The sequence below is a fragment of the Pempheris klunzingeri genome, chromosome 18 (assembly GCF_042242105.1).
Source record: "Pempheris klunzingeri isolate RE-2024b chromosome 18, fPemKlu1.hap1, whole genome shotgun sequence".
In the NCBI taxonomy this organism is placed as follows: domain Eukaryota; kingdom Metazoa; phylum Chordata; class Actinopteri; order Acropomatiformes; family Pempheridae; genus Pempheris; species Pempheris klunzingeri.
The window spans coordinates 1155885-1173666 of NC_092029.1; the positions used below are offsets into that span (position 1 = coordinate 1155885).

At 44.5% G+C, this 17782-nt stretch overlaps 1 protein-coding gene across 1 annotated transcript in view; it reads left to right on the top strand.

The window, feature by feature from the left end:
* Positions 1-17782, top strand: part of nmbr (neuromedin B receptor) — a 42276-nt gene that overhangs the window by 2555 nt on the left and 21939 nt on the right. The window contains exon 2 of the mRNA XM_070849700.1: positions 16018-16159. Within this exon, the coding sequence (XP_070705801.1) occupies positions 16018-16159 (142 nt within the window). The remainder of the gene's footprint in view (positions 1-16017; positions 16160-17782) is intronic.

Genomic DNA, 17782 nt, shown 5'->3' on the forward strand with positions numbered 1-17782 from the left:
GAGCAAACAGACTGGGAGGAAGTGGGGAGGACAGTGTGGTACTGGGTTCTCTCTGTCAGGGTCGGCACGCTGTGACGAGCTTCACCATCAGACCAAGAGGTGCTGCTGTTTTCCACGACGGCCCTCACATGTATAGAAACACAACAGTCGGCTCCTCAGCAGCTCACTCGTCCCTCGACCTGAATTATTCATCTTCTTTGTCATGTTTGAAGCCGTCTGTCCATCTCTGAGCCCAGTCAATCATCCAGGGCTTTAACCTGCAGTACAGAGACAGTGTGTGTGTGTGTGTGTGTGTGTGTTTACCTGCAGAGTGACAGAGGATGGAGGGAGACAGAGACTATATAAAATATATGAATACTCATATCTTTTCATTAAGAGAGACGGAGACACACCCACTCTTCGTCTTCCTTTGAGGCTCCGTGCTGAACGTCCTGCCACTGAAGCCTGTTGCATTGAGAGGGAGAGAGAGAGAGCATGTGAATGAATGAGAGAGAGAGTCATCACGTGTTACCTGTGGTTACCAGCGAACAGCGTAGCTTTCATGCCAGCACTGGGGGGGAGGGGGGGGACACCTGTAAACACGGGGGCTCTGGGACTCAAACAACAACAGACACTTATTTTCCTGCATCCTGATTTCATGACTAAGTCAAGGATATATTGTTTGTTCTGCTGCAGATCACCTCTCTGCTCCTCCGTGTCTCCGAGTGCACCTGCTCACATCAATGTTAGCATGTTAAAAGATGGGGGGGGGGCGTGCTCCTGTACCCCCCCCACCCACCTTCTGAAATCTCCACCAGTGACACCAGGTGTTACAGGTGGCTGGATCACATTTCTCTGAGAGTGTTAGAGGCCGAGAGGTGAGTCTGACGCTGGTGGTGTCACATGTTCAACATCAGCAGCAGCTTCATTTGCTGGGGGGGGGGGCAGCAGTGGAGAAAAGGGGGCTGGTCCTTCAGCGTTAACGCGGGGGGACCACGGAGGGACGGGGAGCAGGAGGCGGGGGCCAGAAGGATGAGCACAGGTGTTGGTTTGTAGCTTCACGTGTCGTATTAATGCTGAAAATAGTTCATCAGAAAGTTAGCTGCTGTATGAAGACACACACACACTGACAGTATAATTAGCAGCAGTGGTGTCAGTAGAGGGATTTAAATCCTTATTTCTGAATGAAATTTCAACACATTTTGGGGGGTTTGTCACGTGACCCTGTGCCCCAGCGGCGCCTGTGTGTTCAGTGTGTGACGGACAAACTGTCGGTCGAGCTGTAGGGGGGGGGATAATATTTCCAAAGACCTTCCAGTCTGGAGAAAGTCTGTGGACCTCCTGTAGCTCCTCTGGTGTCCACCCTGTCGGGGGAAGCCTCTTCAGAGCACAGCAGCTTTCTAATTGATGTGGCGGTGGACTCAGGCTCTGCAGATGGCAACAACTCACTGGCTGATACTCGGCAAACACTTCAGCTGCACAGAGGTTTATAATGTGCCTCCGAGCGGGGAGGCACATTATAAAGAACAAGTTATTTCCTGCTCATCGTGTCATTCCTCCTGACCAGTGATAACCCAATCAGTCCTAACCAATGAAACACTCTGATGACGCATGAAATGCTCCCTTAATTAGCAATTAACCGCCTAATTGTGTATGCGATATGTGGCCCTGGGTGCTTCAAATAACACAGGGAGCCGTGGTTCAGACTGCCTCTGCTTTCAATCCACAGTCTGAAAACAGCACGGAGAAGCAGCACACAAACAAGGGAGGGGAAACAAGAGAATGCCAGAAACTGGTTGAGTTTTTTGGACACAGAGTGGAGCTGACAGCCAGATCTCCCTGAGGGAGCCACATGGACTAATGGGCTTCTGAGGTGAAATTTGATTTGCCCGTGCCATTTGCAAACCAGATAAACCACTGTAACATTCAATAAAGCGTACATGTAACACCGTGGGTGTGCATGACAGAAATTGTGATTTTCAAATAACTGCTAATAAGGTTAAAAAGTCGTATTAGCTTAATGCAATGAGCAAGAGCTCACTTTTCCCAGAGGTGAAAAGTTCAGTAAGAATGTGACTTATTGGAGGCAGAAACCTGAGCGCCGATGCAACGTTCTGGCAAAGACGTTATCGTTGTAGTTTGGAGCTGCAGCGAACTGTTGATCCAGTCTGGATTCATCTGCTGGGACACTTAAAGCAGCAGCTGCAGCGCCCTCTGCTGCCTCCAAAGGTTCCACACTGTTCCACCTCAGCGAGAACAGACTCTAACAAGCCCGGAAACATCTGCATCCACAGCGCCGACCCACAGCTGGTGGTGTGGGAAGATTTACAGTTCTTACTAGTCAGTGTAGACTTTGAATGACTTTATTTTAAGGTAAAGTAGTTTAAGAATAACCAATAGTGATTATTGTGGTTTTTAAAGTGCAGCAGATGATGAGCTGTTTCAGCTCACATAGCTGCCAGGGAGGACTGAATGTTTCCCTAAATGCTGACACACAGGGACACTGATGACCAACAGTGAGGACACCTGATGCACATGTGATGAAACGTGATGTAACTCTGTGCTCAGTGATGTGTTTCTCCATGCAGCCTCCATCAGTCAGGTTCCTCCACACTAAACTGGGAAACCACATCTTTGTGGAGCTGTTCTCCCAATAAATATCACCCCCCTGAACATCCACATGTAACCCCAACAATCATTTAACCATTTGTGCCAAATCCAAGCCAAACCTGAGCCCTGGCTGTATAAGACTCTACTTTCTTGGAGTCATTTGATGTGGAGGTGTTGCAGCGGCGCCTGGTGCAGGAGGCCACTGTGATACCGGAACAGAAAACACAAGCTGTTGGCAGGAAGTTGGACGGACTCTGTCGTCTAAAACATGATTCTGTCCTGTTGGATTAAGAGTTAGAAAGAAACAAACTCCATTTGAGACTCTGACTGACACTGCAGCTGATCTGCCAGCAGCTCCTACAGTACCAATGTGAAACGCCCCTCCGGCTGCAGCTCCGACTCCTCCACTAACTTGAGAAACCTGAGAAAGCCAACAGGAACTCGCTGCATTTTTCACTCCAGCCGACTGCAGATAAAAGATGAAGTGACTGCAGTGGAGCTCGGGGGCGAGAGACTATTAGAACGGGAGTGAGACAGAGAGCGAGGGGAGCGAACTGACTGAGCATTATTCAGCTGCCAGTCCACAGGTGCATGCTGGGAGCAACAGAGTGAGCATGTGTGTCAAAGCTTGAACAGAAGTCCTTGAAAACTGTTGAATTTATTGTGGTAATTTCAAGGTTTGGATTCTGAACTGAAGCTGCTGTGTCATCTGACTGAACACTTCATTTTTTAGAAAAAGAAATAAAACAAACCTCAGGGAGTCGTATTGATCTGAGTGGATCTAATTCACCACAGTTATAAAGTACCTGGATCTGACTTTGGAAAAGTTGTAGGATCCCAGCCGACCTTTTCCTGCACACTGATGTCAGATCTAACTTTTCCTGGGTTGAACAATAATCTGTGATGATGTGGAAACCTCAGTTATTTATGTTCCACTGCTGCTCGCAGTCACATCATTAATTAAAACTGGGGCTGAAGCACTGCTCCAGCAGCTGCTTTTACATCTGATAGCAACATCAGTCTTCAAATGACGTCTCGTTGTTTATCTAAACGCTGCGTGCACGACGTGTTGCACAGAGTTCCAGCTGTGCTGCTGCAGCTGCTGCCAGGGTTTGATATTCTGTCACTTTGACTAACGTTGTTATTCCCCTCTCGGTTTTCTGCAGAGTCACAAAATGCAACAGGCAGCACTTTTAATGAATGATGTGACACAGCAGAGGCTGCTCTCAGCGTCAGGTGTTTAGCTCCGCCCACACGGCCTGCGCTGATCACTGATTGGCTCCTGAGGGGCTCGAGCTCTCTTGATATGCTTTAAAAGTAGAACCTCAGTGGGCCAAAACAAGACGAGCTCATCAAAGCACTTAATGCAGAGCTTTAGAGGGACAAGGATTTACCCAGCATCCTCCTTGTTCTCCACGCTTCCTTAAATCCATCCACCCGTCATGTAATCAGACAGTGAGGAGAATTCAGTGCAGATAAACTAAAGTGACTGCACATTAATGCCAGTTTTGATTGAATCATTTGCATCTCTGATAAGAGCAGAAGCATCGACTGCAGACTATCTGCCCCCCCCCCCCCAATATAAAGTACACTCACTGCTTTTCTCATCATGGCCATTAATAATCTGTTCACCTCTGCGTCTGTACTGCAGCCATCTATAATCTGCTGCTAACCAGCTTAAGAAACCTCTCATAACACGTTTGATACATAGCTTTTAATCTGCCGTCTGTGTGTAGAAGTGGAAGTGATGGATTTTTACTTTCCTTTTTAGCACTTTGATGAATAGGACCCTGCTCTCTTTCCTCTTCTGGGTCGCGTTGCAGGACGACTACCCAATCACAAGCCAGCGGGAAACAAGTCAGACGGCTTTTACAATTCAAGTCAAAATCAGTGCGAGCTGAGCAAAGGGAAGAGAACACGCTGTGTTGATGACGTGCATCCACCTGCAGAGGTAACGGTCGGTGGAGCTGAGCTCAGCTGCTTAACCAGCTTATCTAACCATGTCTAACAATGCTTAGCGATGGTTTAAGGACCAGCGAGAGCACAACATCATCCACCAGAATACCTCCTGGTGGAGGTCATCAGACAGAATCACAGTGGACATCAATAAAAAACAGCTTAACATTGTGCATTACTTGGCTCGCTGGCTTTAGGTTTTATATTATGTCTTAGTCCATCACTGCCAACGTCTCAGTCTAGCTTGGAGTGAGGGAAGCTGGAGCGCCGCCCTGGCTCCATCTACAAACACAGACATTCATGAGAAGCTGCTTTTTGTTTCTGCAAATAAAGCTAAAAGAAAAACCAGGTTGTGGCCGTTCAAACATCACCGCCTGGTTGATCTGGTGCTTCTGGGGTTTTAATGCTGAAATATGCAAAAGCTGATGTCACAGTCACACCTGTGTGTGTGTGTGTGTGTGTGTGTGTGTGTGTGTGTGTGTGTGTGTGTGGGAGCTCTGTTCATTCAGCCAACAGGTGAAACCTGTTCCATCAGCACACTGTGGAGTAAAAGCTTGTGCTCTCAGTCTGTCTTTAGATGCCACATTCTGAGGATGAGCTGTTTTTAATGCATGTTCAGTGTTGAAGCATCGACGGTTTTATTAAAGCCTGAAGTTCACCAGAGAGAATCTGAGCCGGTGATATGAAACAACAGTTATAGTACTGACACATTTATTTGTGTTGATCCTACATTTACATTTAAATATCCATTCTTACATCATTACTTCAGATGAAGCTTAAGAAAAAGAAAAAGACATTGAAAAAGACAGTGGATCACTTTGTCGGCCCAGAAATAGAAGAGAGAGACATTTTGTTAGGGAGTGATTATATCAGAGGTGCTTTCATATTCATTATTTCCTGATAAGAAGACAATTTATCACCTCGGAAGCCAAGTGACACTATGAACCAACGGCAGGCCTCCGTCTGGTGAACCACAGGGAGGGGAAATACCAAGGTGCTCTGCTGCAGCCTTCTGCAGTCAGTCTAAACGATGAGCTCTCACCTGCTCGGCTGCTAACGTGTCAGAGGAGTTAAACTGTCAGAACGATCCATCAGATCCACACCAGGTGATGTGCTGCTCTTTAATGTCGAGGGCTGATTCTGCAGAGACTGTCGGCACACTGAGTTTGTCTGAGTTTGTATTACATTAAGGCACAAAATCAATATAACACACTGTCCTGTGATGGCAGAGACACATACGGACAGAAATACATCAATAGGATCAATAAGACAGGAGGAAAGAAGGTGAGGAAGTGACGAATGGCTTAGCATTCAAACACTGGACACGATGTGAATCCCATTTGTGTAGCAGGGTTTGTTGTAATGACTGTAGACCAGAGGACGTCTGACACATCTCTGATGAACACAAAGGTGTGTGTGTGTGTGTGTGTGTGTGTGTGTGTGTGTGTGTGAGACAGAGTCCTGACACTTCCTGCACTGCTTCTTGCTATATTCTTTGTTAAGTGACGGAGGTGATGATTGTGACTGTGCAGGAGAGAGGAGGAAGACTCAAGGTCAGACGGCCCAGACCTCAGGGGACACACTTCATAGTGTGTGTGTGTGTGTGTGTGTGTGTGTGTGTGTGTGTGTGTGTGTGTGTGTGTGTGTGTGTGTGTGTGTGTGTGTGTGTGTGTCCTGCAGTAAAGGTCACTACATGGTGTGTCACACATGGGAGCAGCTGAAATCTTCAGGATGTTAATCCAGGGCTTCACTTTTAGCCGCAAACTCAAAGACGACAAAAGGAAACACTTTTATACACCAACTCAGTGTGTGTGTGTTTGTCTGCAGTGAAATAAGAGCTCTCACTTTAGCGTGCTCGTCTCTTCTCTCCTTTAATGAATCTAATCAAACAAAGATACAGTTGAAGCTGAATGTCTACATTTGGATCAATCAGCTGCAGCCACTTTACCTTCTCACTAAGTGCTGAGGATTTACTGGCTGCACAAACCTGGGTTACAAATGTTTCTCCAGGAAGCTGCTGATTGTTGCCGGTCAGTTCGGTGCGTGTTGGGACGTGGCCGATCGGACCACGTGCACATTCGGGGGGGGGGATTTCTTGCCTCCTGGCGTTGCTGCTGGTTGCAGCGTTGTCAAGAAGCGCTCATCAGATCAGTTTCCCTGCTCTCCCTCAGGTCCTCAGCACTGCAGCTGCCAAGTGTGAAGTTGAGAGAGGCGGTATTTGCGGTGGCCATATTGGAGAAGTTGAATGCTTTCTCTTAATGAGATATCAGTTAATCAGCTGAATGTTGTTCTCCTCTCTGTGTTCAAATGAGTTTTGTTTTTAGATATTTCAAGATATTTCTAGACTAGATGTAAAAGGGACCCAGCTATCGTTTTAAACCGAGTTCAGGAGCCCAAATGTATGAATAGTTTCTACGTTAGTTCGTTTCTAAGCTCTGGTAGTGACGTAAGTGGGCCGCTGGGTCAGCTGGTGCCTCTTTGTGAGTCAGTCGGTCTACCAGCAGGCAGCGTCGTCGTCCGTCTCAGACGCTGTGATATCAGCTTGTTAACGGGAAACTCATTTCCTGATCACACAGCTGGAGGCAGCGATCTGGCTGTATGTCTGACCCTGATGGCCTCTAATGAGCCCCTAACGAGACTAAAGGACACTAACGAGCCCATAACGCTCCCTAACTCGCCTGAAGGTCCTTGACAAACATAACGAGCCTAATGGAAAATTAGCATAATGATTGGAGTGGCAACTGGAGCTCCAGTCACTTCCTGTGAAGATGATACACATGGGGCTGAATATGTTGGGTGGCCACGTGTAACGAGCGGGTAAAACAGTGACAGGAAGACAGAAAACTCAATGCTAGACATGACGAAACATGTATAAAACATGAAGAGTGTATCCTTCACTGAGCCTGGGCGATATTTGGCACGTCTGTCTATTTTCAAAATGTAAATTGACAGTTTATTTCCGAACCTCTGTTTCCAGTCTGGCAACCTTCTAGCAACAGTGTTCGTTCCCCCAAAAAGGAAAACAGTTAGATGGATCAAATGGATCAAAGCATGTGAGTAACTCTAACCTGATGATGGCACTAGATCACCAAGGGATCACCACAGTTAATGACCATCCATCTGTCACAAACCTCTTGGCAGTGGCTAGAGACTCAAAGTCTGTAGGATTCATCATGTGAGACATGGATGTCTGATCACGTCAATCTATCCAGTAGTTGTTCAGATATTTCAGTCTGGACCAAAGTGGTGGACTGACGGTCCAGCTTTGGCCTCCTCAGATCCCTGCCGGCTGAAAGGAACGGGTGCTGCTGTTGGTTTACTGCTGCCTTTTTCATTTGTTTTCCATCTTGGGTTCTGCAGCAAAGTACTTAGTGTCAGAGTCCATCATTACAGATCTGAACGACCTCCTCGTGAACGCAGCAGAGCCAGAAAGATCATTTTGTAAAGACGGGCAGCATCGGTGTGGGAACACCTCTAATATCCACACGTTATTGAGAGGACAGGGCAGAAATCAGGGATCAGAGGTCACATCATCCTGACGGAGGAGAGGACAAAATGTTCCTGTGGGTTTGTGAGAGAGAGAATTGGCAGGAAAAGGAATCGAGGCCCGAGGTGTAAAAGGTGTAAAGGGAAAAAAAAAGATTTCTTACCAGCCTTGTTTGTGGAATCGATTTTTCTTTCAGCTTTCTGCCACTGAAGCATTGACAGCAGGAGTTCTGAAAAGGAATCCGCTGCTCGACTTTTTGCAGTGATGGTGAAGTAAAAAAAAAAAAGAAAGAAAGAAAGAAAGAATCATCTGATGAGGTTTTAATAGGATAAGATGTCTTTCTCCGAAGTGTAGAGGGTGGCCAGACATGACAGACTGTCCAAAGCTGTAGGAAACAACAACGAAGAAAGTCTATGAGGAAACTACAAGAGGGGGGGTGGGGGGGGGGGGGGGGGGGGGGGGGGGGTGGAGATGTGGAGATCAGAGAGGAGAGAAAAGACGTGATTGGTCAGGACCGGAGCTAAAGAGCGATCAATAGGAAGTCCAAAGACAGGAAGGTGATGTTCCCGTCGTGCTTTGGGCTCCTATAAACACAGCGCACCGTCAGTTTCCTTCTCGGGGAGCACGTGTGATTCCCCTTCTTCATGAACTTGGTGTCATCTCAGTATTTTTCCTTCTTCCTCTTCCTTTATTTCTCTTACACCCAAACTCGAGCCACGGAGCACCTGAGCTAAACCCAGAGCGGCGTGAGTATCCACGGTAAAGCGGCTCCACCGGGACACGGTGCCCTCTTTCAGTGTCTGGGTTCAGGGGTTGATTGATGACTCACCGGCCTCAGGGTTATATCAGGGGGGGCCGCGGAGGCAAGGAAATTATGTTCCCCACATGCTGAGAGTGTTGCCGGCATTCTGAGCTGCAATTATGGCTCCATGACAAAGCCTTCCTTCAACCAAAAAAGACTTTTTATGTTTGCACCAGATTGGTAGCTATGGGAACAGATGTTGATGCTGGTGGATGGGGCCATGTGAGGGCCATGTGCACCCCTGCCCATCCAGATAAGAACACAAAGATCACAAAGCCTTCAAATGGAACACATAGCCACGTGAAAAGCCTCAGAGGAGCCGCAGGTGAGTTTTAAAATGTGTAGGACATTAAAGCCTCAGGCTGTCGGTGAATGAAGCCACCGTGGCCACTGGGGGAACAAAACAAGTGTTTTCAGAGATTCCATATTCACGTCACGTCTGTGGAGGCTTTGTTGGAACGGTTTGGGGTCCAGTGCTTCACTCAAGGCCGCCACAGTGATGGTAATGAGGGAGGAGCGAGGGAGTTCAGTTCATCAGCCATAGATTCAGCCTATCAGAGATAACTGATGTGCTCCTTGTTTTGGACACTTTACTCTCCTGGCAGCGAGTCTTTGGCTTCTCTTTCTCTAGTAGTTTCCACCTGTTTCTAGTCTTTGTGCTCAGCTCGTCGCCTGCTGGCTGCAGCTCCATATTTAACAGAGTGGTATCAGTCTTCGCATTCAACAGTTCAGCGAATCTCGCCGAACCATCTGTGTCTTTGTTTACCTGAGACTGTCCTTTGGACATTTGACCCAGACTTTGGACTAAAACCAGACCAAAACCTTCTCCTACACTGATTTATGATCTTACCTCACCTTGGCATGGTCTCCCAACAGTAACAGCTGGCATGAGAGGAGTTCCTCTTTTATTTTATCTAATAAATTAATTATTAAGTGCAGCTCAACAACTCTCTGAGCGGTTTGTTGTTGTGTTTTGATGTTTAGACAGAAAGTTCACTGGATCACTGAATGTTTTGTGGTTCTTTGCTTTGCTAGGAGCACAGCTACAACACGTTGGCAGATTGCAGATTGCCCTGACATTGTCTCTAGTTATTCATAGTCCTATGAGGATGAATCCTAATGTTGATGAAATCTGGTAGTGGGATTCATAGCTAGATATAGTGACACTACATATTTCCCTCCATTGTCACCACAGACAGATTGCGTTACATTACATGAACACATTCATGCTCCCCAGAGGAGTTTTCATCTAAAATGTAATGTCAAACTGTCGACTTTGTGGAGCAGGCGTGAGGACCAGGAGTGGACCGAACCGGTGTGCAGATATCTGCCTGAAGAGACGGACAGAAAGTGTTCAGAGCTGAACTCTGTAAAGAGTGTGTGCGACTGAATGAATGTGACGCAGGAGGAGTCACCTTTCCTTGAAAAAAAAAAGAAGAAGGTTTAGAAGACGGGTATGAATTCAGTGGGTGTGATAAATAGAAGGTTTCCAGAGCAGGTGACGCTCTTCACTTCTTTATTTGCATACATCTTGGAGATAAATGCTCAAGGTTCTGTGTTTCTGTGCTGTTCCCTCTGAATCATCCTGAATAATGACACAGTAAAGGTTGATGTATGACCGTGTGAGTGGGCACACACACACACACACACACACACACACACACACACACACACACACACACACACACACACACACACACACACACACACACACATACACATGTACTGGGATCAAAAATGTAGATGAGTTTCTCATTCATCTCCAGTTCAGCAGCACAAAGTGGGAGTGAAGGCCGACTTTGTGGTGAGAATGTAAACAAAAACTCAAAAGACAGGACTGAATGGAAGTGAATTGTGTGTCCATACAGACGCCACCGCATCAGAGCGCTCACACGTTATTATGAGACGCTGCTGCCTCACTGTTGAGAGTGATATAGATGTAAAGAGAGGTTTGACAGACCTCCTACTGTCAGAGCAGGAAAGAGAAACAGTAAGACCGACTGACTTCTGTCTGTCGCTCTCAGCTCAGCCCACTGGTCTCAACTGAAGGCCTGAATCTTATCTTACAAATACATAGTTTCACTTCTAGAAAGGCTCAGTGGTTTGTTGATCCACATTTGGTGTGTGTGTGTGTGTGTGTGTGTGTGTGTGTGTGTGTGTGTGTGTGTTGGTTTGAGTGCGAACACGAAGGAAAATGATGAAATATGAACACAGACTTCATATTTTCAACAGCCAGATGAAACAAGCAACACCTGTTGTGTCGGATTGCGTTGCTATGGATACGCCTCAGATGCTGATAGAGACACTCGTCAAGTTTTATTTTTTATTTTTTATTATGTTTTATTAACAGGATTCAGAGTAGCAAGCAAAACATAGAAACACACACACATAGAGATAAAACAAAGAGAAAAGAACATCTTCCAAAGCCTCAAACAGGAAATAAGAACGAATTGGATCACGTTCAGTGGCAACATCTTTTGTCAGACACCTTTCCTCATTATGAAGCCGACATGTTTGCTGCTGAAATGTAGCTGCAGACGGCTGTCGTTGAAATATGAGATCTGTGCCTCAGGAACCCATAATCATGAGCTTTTTCTCACAACTAATGTAGAAATGTGAGAAATGTAAAGAAACTCTGTAAAGAAACAGCATATATCACTCAGCTTTTCCTCTCAGGTGTTCTTTGGGCAACACTTTGTGCTTCCATAGACAGTGTGTGGTCACTGCTGCGGTGACGACAGGAGTTCTGTTTGTATCATGAACGATATTTTGGAGGATATTGTTCTTCCAGCGTTGTGTCAGTGTGCCTACAGCCCACTGTGATGACCATCATCATCATCATCATCATCATCATCAGTGCTGGACCTCCCGGCTGCTCTGGAGTCTAGACGGGAGTGACTCCCTGCAGCAGAGTAGAACCTGAGGAGCATGCTCTTCATTGATCCATCACTCCTGAACTTGGACTTTTCATCACAGATCCATTCATCTTCAGGTGGTTTGTATCTTTTCACAAGGCCAAAACTCCTCTGCTCCAAACTTTCATCAGTTTTTAAGGTGAACATAAACCAGACTTGCTGCTTCGAGCTTTAACCCTTTGAGGGTCTTCAGCACTTTCTAGTGTGTTATGATTTTTATTTTTAGCATATTTTATCAGTTTTTCATGCATATTGCTTATAATTTTGCAAGATGGTGAATTTTTCAGAGTTCTCAATTTTTTTCATGTATTTTTTGTGTATTTTAGACCATAAAATGATGCGCATCATGACAAAAACATGGCAATTTAAGGGTTAATTTTTTTAAAAACTAATTAAAATTTGATATGTATGATTAGGGCTGATGCTGGTCTAAAAAACTATTTAAAAAAAAATTTAAAAAAAGAAAGATTTTTAACATTTTTATGGCTTGTTTTTATGCATACACATTTATGTGTGTAAGGATCTTTAACGTGATTATTTCTGAGGACCTTCAAGGGGTTAAGTCTTCCTCAGACATTCATTCATTCATATTTCACAGGACACTCATTAATCCCATTAACATGTTCAACACTTCCTGCATTTCAGTTTGTAAACATGAACTCAGTTTTGCATTCCTGCTTCCATCTCTAACCTTTGATGAACTATATAATCCTTGTTTTTATCTTTTCTTCATATTTATCTTCATGAGCACAATGTGAACTTCTTACTAAGTTTTTTCTTTCATAAACCAACTGAACTAAATGACACACTGTCACACTGTCACACAGGCTGTGCAATCATCCTATTGGCTCTTAAAAAGAAATGAAAGGTTAACATCCTTTTTGTACATGTCAGTTGTGTGTTCCTGCTCGGATAAACTTTAGCCGCTGCACTTGTTACTCACACATAGAGTCACTTCCTCCAGACTTTCCCCACGGTGATCGTTCACACTTCCCTAAAAACACCTGCGCCTCCGAGTCTTTTATGTGCCAACATTTACTGCCTGGGGACAAAATGTGGAACCTTTAGCTGCGATTTCACACAAACAATCAATAAATCATTACATCAATAAAACATAAAGCACCTAGAGCACGGTGATGTAAGATTTATGGGCGAGGGGAGTGTGACGGAGTGTGAGATGCAGTGGAAGGAGTCATTGTGCGGGCTGAATGAAACCTAACCTCACTGCGACCCTTTCTGTGTCCCTCTGGGCAAAATACAGCAGGAAGAGATAGACTGGTTATTTTTTAAAAGACGTGGGATGGTGAGTAATCAAACAGACAATACAAAGTGCAGTCATGAAACCAGCTCTGGAAACAGTCACAGTTCCATAAACACAGTTTAACATCCTGACTCTAACACAAGCATCACATTTATACACAAATGATGCTGTAGTATATAATAACTAGAACAAAAGCTTCTGCTGGCAGAGACAGCAGCAGCGCCGAACATAAAACATGAAAGAGGATTAAACTAGATAGATTATGAAAGGAGTAATCAAGTGTCAAACAGATCTGATCAGAAGGATCACGGAAAATTGATAACACGACAGCAGCCAATACACTGTGTGAAGGAATGCAGAGCCTGACGTGCACTAGTATGGAAGCCTGTAAGGGACTTTATTAAGATGATGATGTAAACTTAAAAAGTGGAAATGTATTTCCACAACAGCATTAATTCCAAACACACACGTATGTTAGTAAAAAGTTCAAATGAAAATGCAATAATTGAATTTGCATTTTTAATGATTTCGTTTGACATTTAAATATTCAACATTCATTCAAATGTGAAAGTTAAAATGCAGTGATTTTCTGATTGTTCGAGCAATATTTAGGTCACATATTAAATTAAAACACAATGTTGGAACAATTCGAAAATGAAAAATAAAATGCAATCTGTTCATCCTCTCATCATTTTAATATGATCCCCTACGCGCCTCCATATGACAGATTTAGAGTCTTAAAGATGAATATAGAAGATAAGAAAACACCTCACCACTTCCTGCTAGTTAATAAATGCAGATAGAGGCTGAAATATTTTAGTCTGACGCAGTTCTTCATGCAGATTTATTTAGATTTATTTGATCTGAGCCTTTAAACACTTTAACTGTACATTTGTTTGGTTTTTTTGGGTTGAGTTTAAGAACCTAACTTGTGGGATTTTCTTTTTCTGACTACCTGTAAACTTCATTAGTCCGACAGTGTGTGTCCGTCCAGCTGAGCCACTGATGGACTAATGAGTAATTGAAAATGCAGCACAATGATTACACATAAACACCTATTGTTTCCCCCTTTTGTCCTGCAGTCTGCAGCTACAGCCGTTCGATGGTTTCTCATTAAGTAACAAAGAGCCTGGAGCCACTAATGCTGTCTAAAGACAAACAATATGATTATTAGATGATTTATGTTTGGTTTCAGCCCAGAAAAGCTGAAAGGGGTTGATGGGCTCGGTTCATGATGGTTTTTACTCTTTTATTGATGTGGATATTTTCAGTATTTTCAGTTTGTGCTGCAGAGGAACAAAAAGTGTGGCAGGAAGTCTGCACATGATGAAGAAGCTGCTTCGCTTCTCCCGGTAGCTTTGGAAGGTGAAAGGTCACAGGAAGTAGATGATGAGGGGTCAAAGTTGCTGCTGCACACCTCTGCAATGCACTATATGATGGTGATACAGCACATATTGATAGCAGAACTGAGACTGACAAGAGCCGCAAGTTTTGCTCACTCTTGTTCTTTTGTTTGCTGATGATCACGTTTTATTCATCAACGAACCGTAAGATTTTTAAAACACTTCACAGGCTTCAAACTACGAAGCTGTAAGTACCCATCAAGCATCTGTTTTTCACGTGCAGGACTCTCCGGTCAAGTTGATGATAAATAGTGATATATGAACAGTAATGTGGAATGTCTGCTTAGACTTTCAAAATAAAGCTCGCGGAGAAGCATTTCACGTTTAAGAGCTCTGGACGTGCACGAAAAGTTGGGTGACCTTTGTCATTATAGTCAGGTGGCCTTTCTCTTCACAGCCACATGAGTTGGTTCAAAAGAAGCCAATGCTGACTTTTTGGAGGGGTATTCACAGTGTCACAGTTTGAGGCTCAGGGCCACTGGCCAAGCTGCTGTATTTGATCCACTGGGACTGCGGACAGGTTGGTCTACTTGAGTCCGCCTGCCATGTTTTAGTTGGCAACGATTGGAGAAAAAGTCCCAAAAGTTAATGCTACATTGGTTCCTTCTTTAACACCTCACAACCCCTCAGATTTTTCTTTTCAGCACTTATACTGTCGTTCAAACCCAGAGCGGCCAATTCTGCCAATGCAACAGTGCACCATTATTAATCAAGTAATGTCATGTGTAATATTATACATCCCCTGTCCCCTGTGTAATATAACCTGTCAGTAATATATCACTACAATGTTTAATGTAGGTTTTTTCCCAGACGTTATGGTCTGAATGTGATTGAGGCATGAGGACAAGTGTGCTTTTGGGGCATGTTTGCTTGATTGACAGGTGTCTCACAGTCCTACCTCTTTTCCTCTCATCTCATTGGCTGCAGTGTAATGAAACAGTTTGTTGTTTGTCAGGGTCACGCTCTTCTCAGCCTCAGTGCAGATTTATGGAAACAGAAAACGTGCAATGAGGTGCATTTTCTGCTGAATATTGTTGCCAGCATCTTAAAACATACTGTGACATGACTGGAATCAGAGTCCTGTCTCTCACAAGGGACAAAGAGACCTGCGTCAAGGGTTAAATCGACCACGGTTTACATCGGCAACCTCCAGTGGCAGGAGTAATGATGATGGGAGCAATAAGGAAGAGAGAACAAAGACTTTAGATATATAACATAACAGTTAACATCACTTCTGTAACTAACGTCCTTCTTTAAACCCAAACCACCATCTTCTCCTGAACCTAACAGAGAAGTTCTGCTGCCTAAACCTGCTCGTTTCACATCAGTAACTTACTTTGTGACGTGACTATTCCCCATCTGTCCCAGAGAAGCTGCTGTAAACGGTCGTGTTTGACTTAAAGGCTAATCATTGGGAATGTATCTATCATTTATCTGTATCTATCTATAAGTGGGAGGTTGTGTTGTTTGCTCGGTTCCAGTTTTTGTGTTTGATTTCCAGGCTGCTGTCACATTCAGATACAGATGATGACTGTTGGTTTGTGAAGTTACTTGTTCCCCTGCTGTCAGATGTTTAGCTGATGTTTCTCCGTCTCTGCCGTCAGGTACAAGGCGATAGTGAACCCGATGGACATCCAGACGTCCAGCGCCGTCTTCTGGACGTGTCTGAAAGCCATTTCTATCTGGCTGCTGTCCGTCCTGCTGGCTGTTCCTGAGGCCATCTTCTCACAAGTTGTGACCATGCAGGTAACAACCCTGACTTCTTCTTCAGCTATTCTGGGATTTTGATATTATCATTTAACAGATTTTTGTTTTAATTCACAACCATTTATGTTGTATGATGATGATACATCATAGTTTCAAAGAAAATCTGTGTTAACTGATTTTTTTGGCCCATTTGGAGGCAGGAAGAACATTTTGTGAGCTTCTCTGTCGACATGCTGAGCTTGTTAGCAAACAGCTGCTTATCTCTTCATCCAGCAGTCAGAGCAACACTGTCTGTCAGCTCTGCTTGAGGAAAATATCCGTCTCTTTAGCTGCTAAATGTTCTCCGCCTGTGTGTTCAGTGGAGTTTTTACAGCTTGTTTTAGAAAGTGATGCAATGAGTGAGAGTGAGAGTGAGAGTGAGAGTGAGCCAAAACAGTGAAGATGTGGGCAGGACAGAGCACGATGAGCTCCGTAGAGCTGAAGGAAGCACTTCATACGATATTATCTTAAAAGTACAGATTCTAGCTGCTTTAAGAGTCGTGTTGAAAAACTCCCAAAGTTGGACAACAACAGAAGAGTCTTTAGATACGACATTACTTTACTTTAATGGATTAACTGTTTGTTGGACGTGTGCTTCGGTCTGATGTGGAGTCACTGCTTCAAATATAACATCGTGACATTCATGTATTAAAACTTGAACCCAGAATCAGGAAAGACTGAAAAGACAGTTGAACAGCTCTTTTAATATAGCGATGACTGAACTTGACTACAATAGCTTAGCTTCAAGGAGACGATCCGGCACAGGACAAAGGGAGGTGCAGGCTCTTTATACAAGAGGTGATGGGGAACAGGTGGGAACAGTCAGGGCGGAGCAGACGATCACAAAGGTGGGAAACACACGAGGACAGGAAGTCAAACGGCCTGAAACGAGAGGAGAGGTAGTTTTCACAATAAGACAGGAAGTGGGAGACGAGACTAGACACGAGTGAACTGGACAAACTTAGCAGACACGACGAGACGTAACATCATGTCGGTCCAAACTCGGACCTGATTGGCTCCCGTTTGATGACGACATGAAGTTCTGGGGACAGCAGATATCTGGATATCAGACTTCCTCTCTCCCTCTTTTTAAAACAAGCTGGTAAAAAAGACTTCATCAGACAAAACCTCCACAGCAGACAAGCGTTGTCAGACTGCGTTTGGCCTCCTTTGCTCTCCACACGGACTGTTGCTCGTTGGTCAATCCCACTCAGACTACAGATGGAGACCAGAACACTCCCCTCAGATTCATCTGCAGATATCTGATTATATCCTGACACTAACAGGAGGGATTGGATGGGTTGAGCCAGATGTCTCGATCAGTCTATTTACCCATCTGAGAGCCGTTAGTGTCAAATATTTAAAATGATCCTGCATCCTCTGCATGAAATAAGCATAATGACAGGACACGATGATATCTGCTACGTCATGCAGGGCAGCAGTGGGATATCATCATGCACCGATCAATAAATCAGCAGCCGATACAAAAGGTCCTCTTCTCTTAATGGTGCAGACGTGAAGCACCAGACTGGAACACTTCACTGAGTCTGATCCTCCTTTTCAAATCACTCAACGTTAATTAGATTAAGTTAATTAATTGCACATGAATAGAAGGCCACCGTT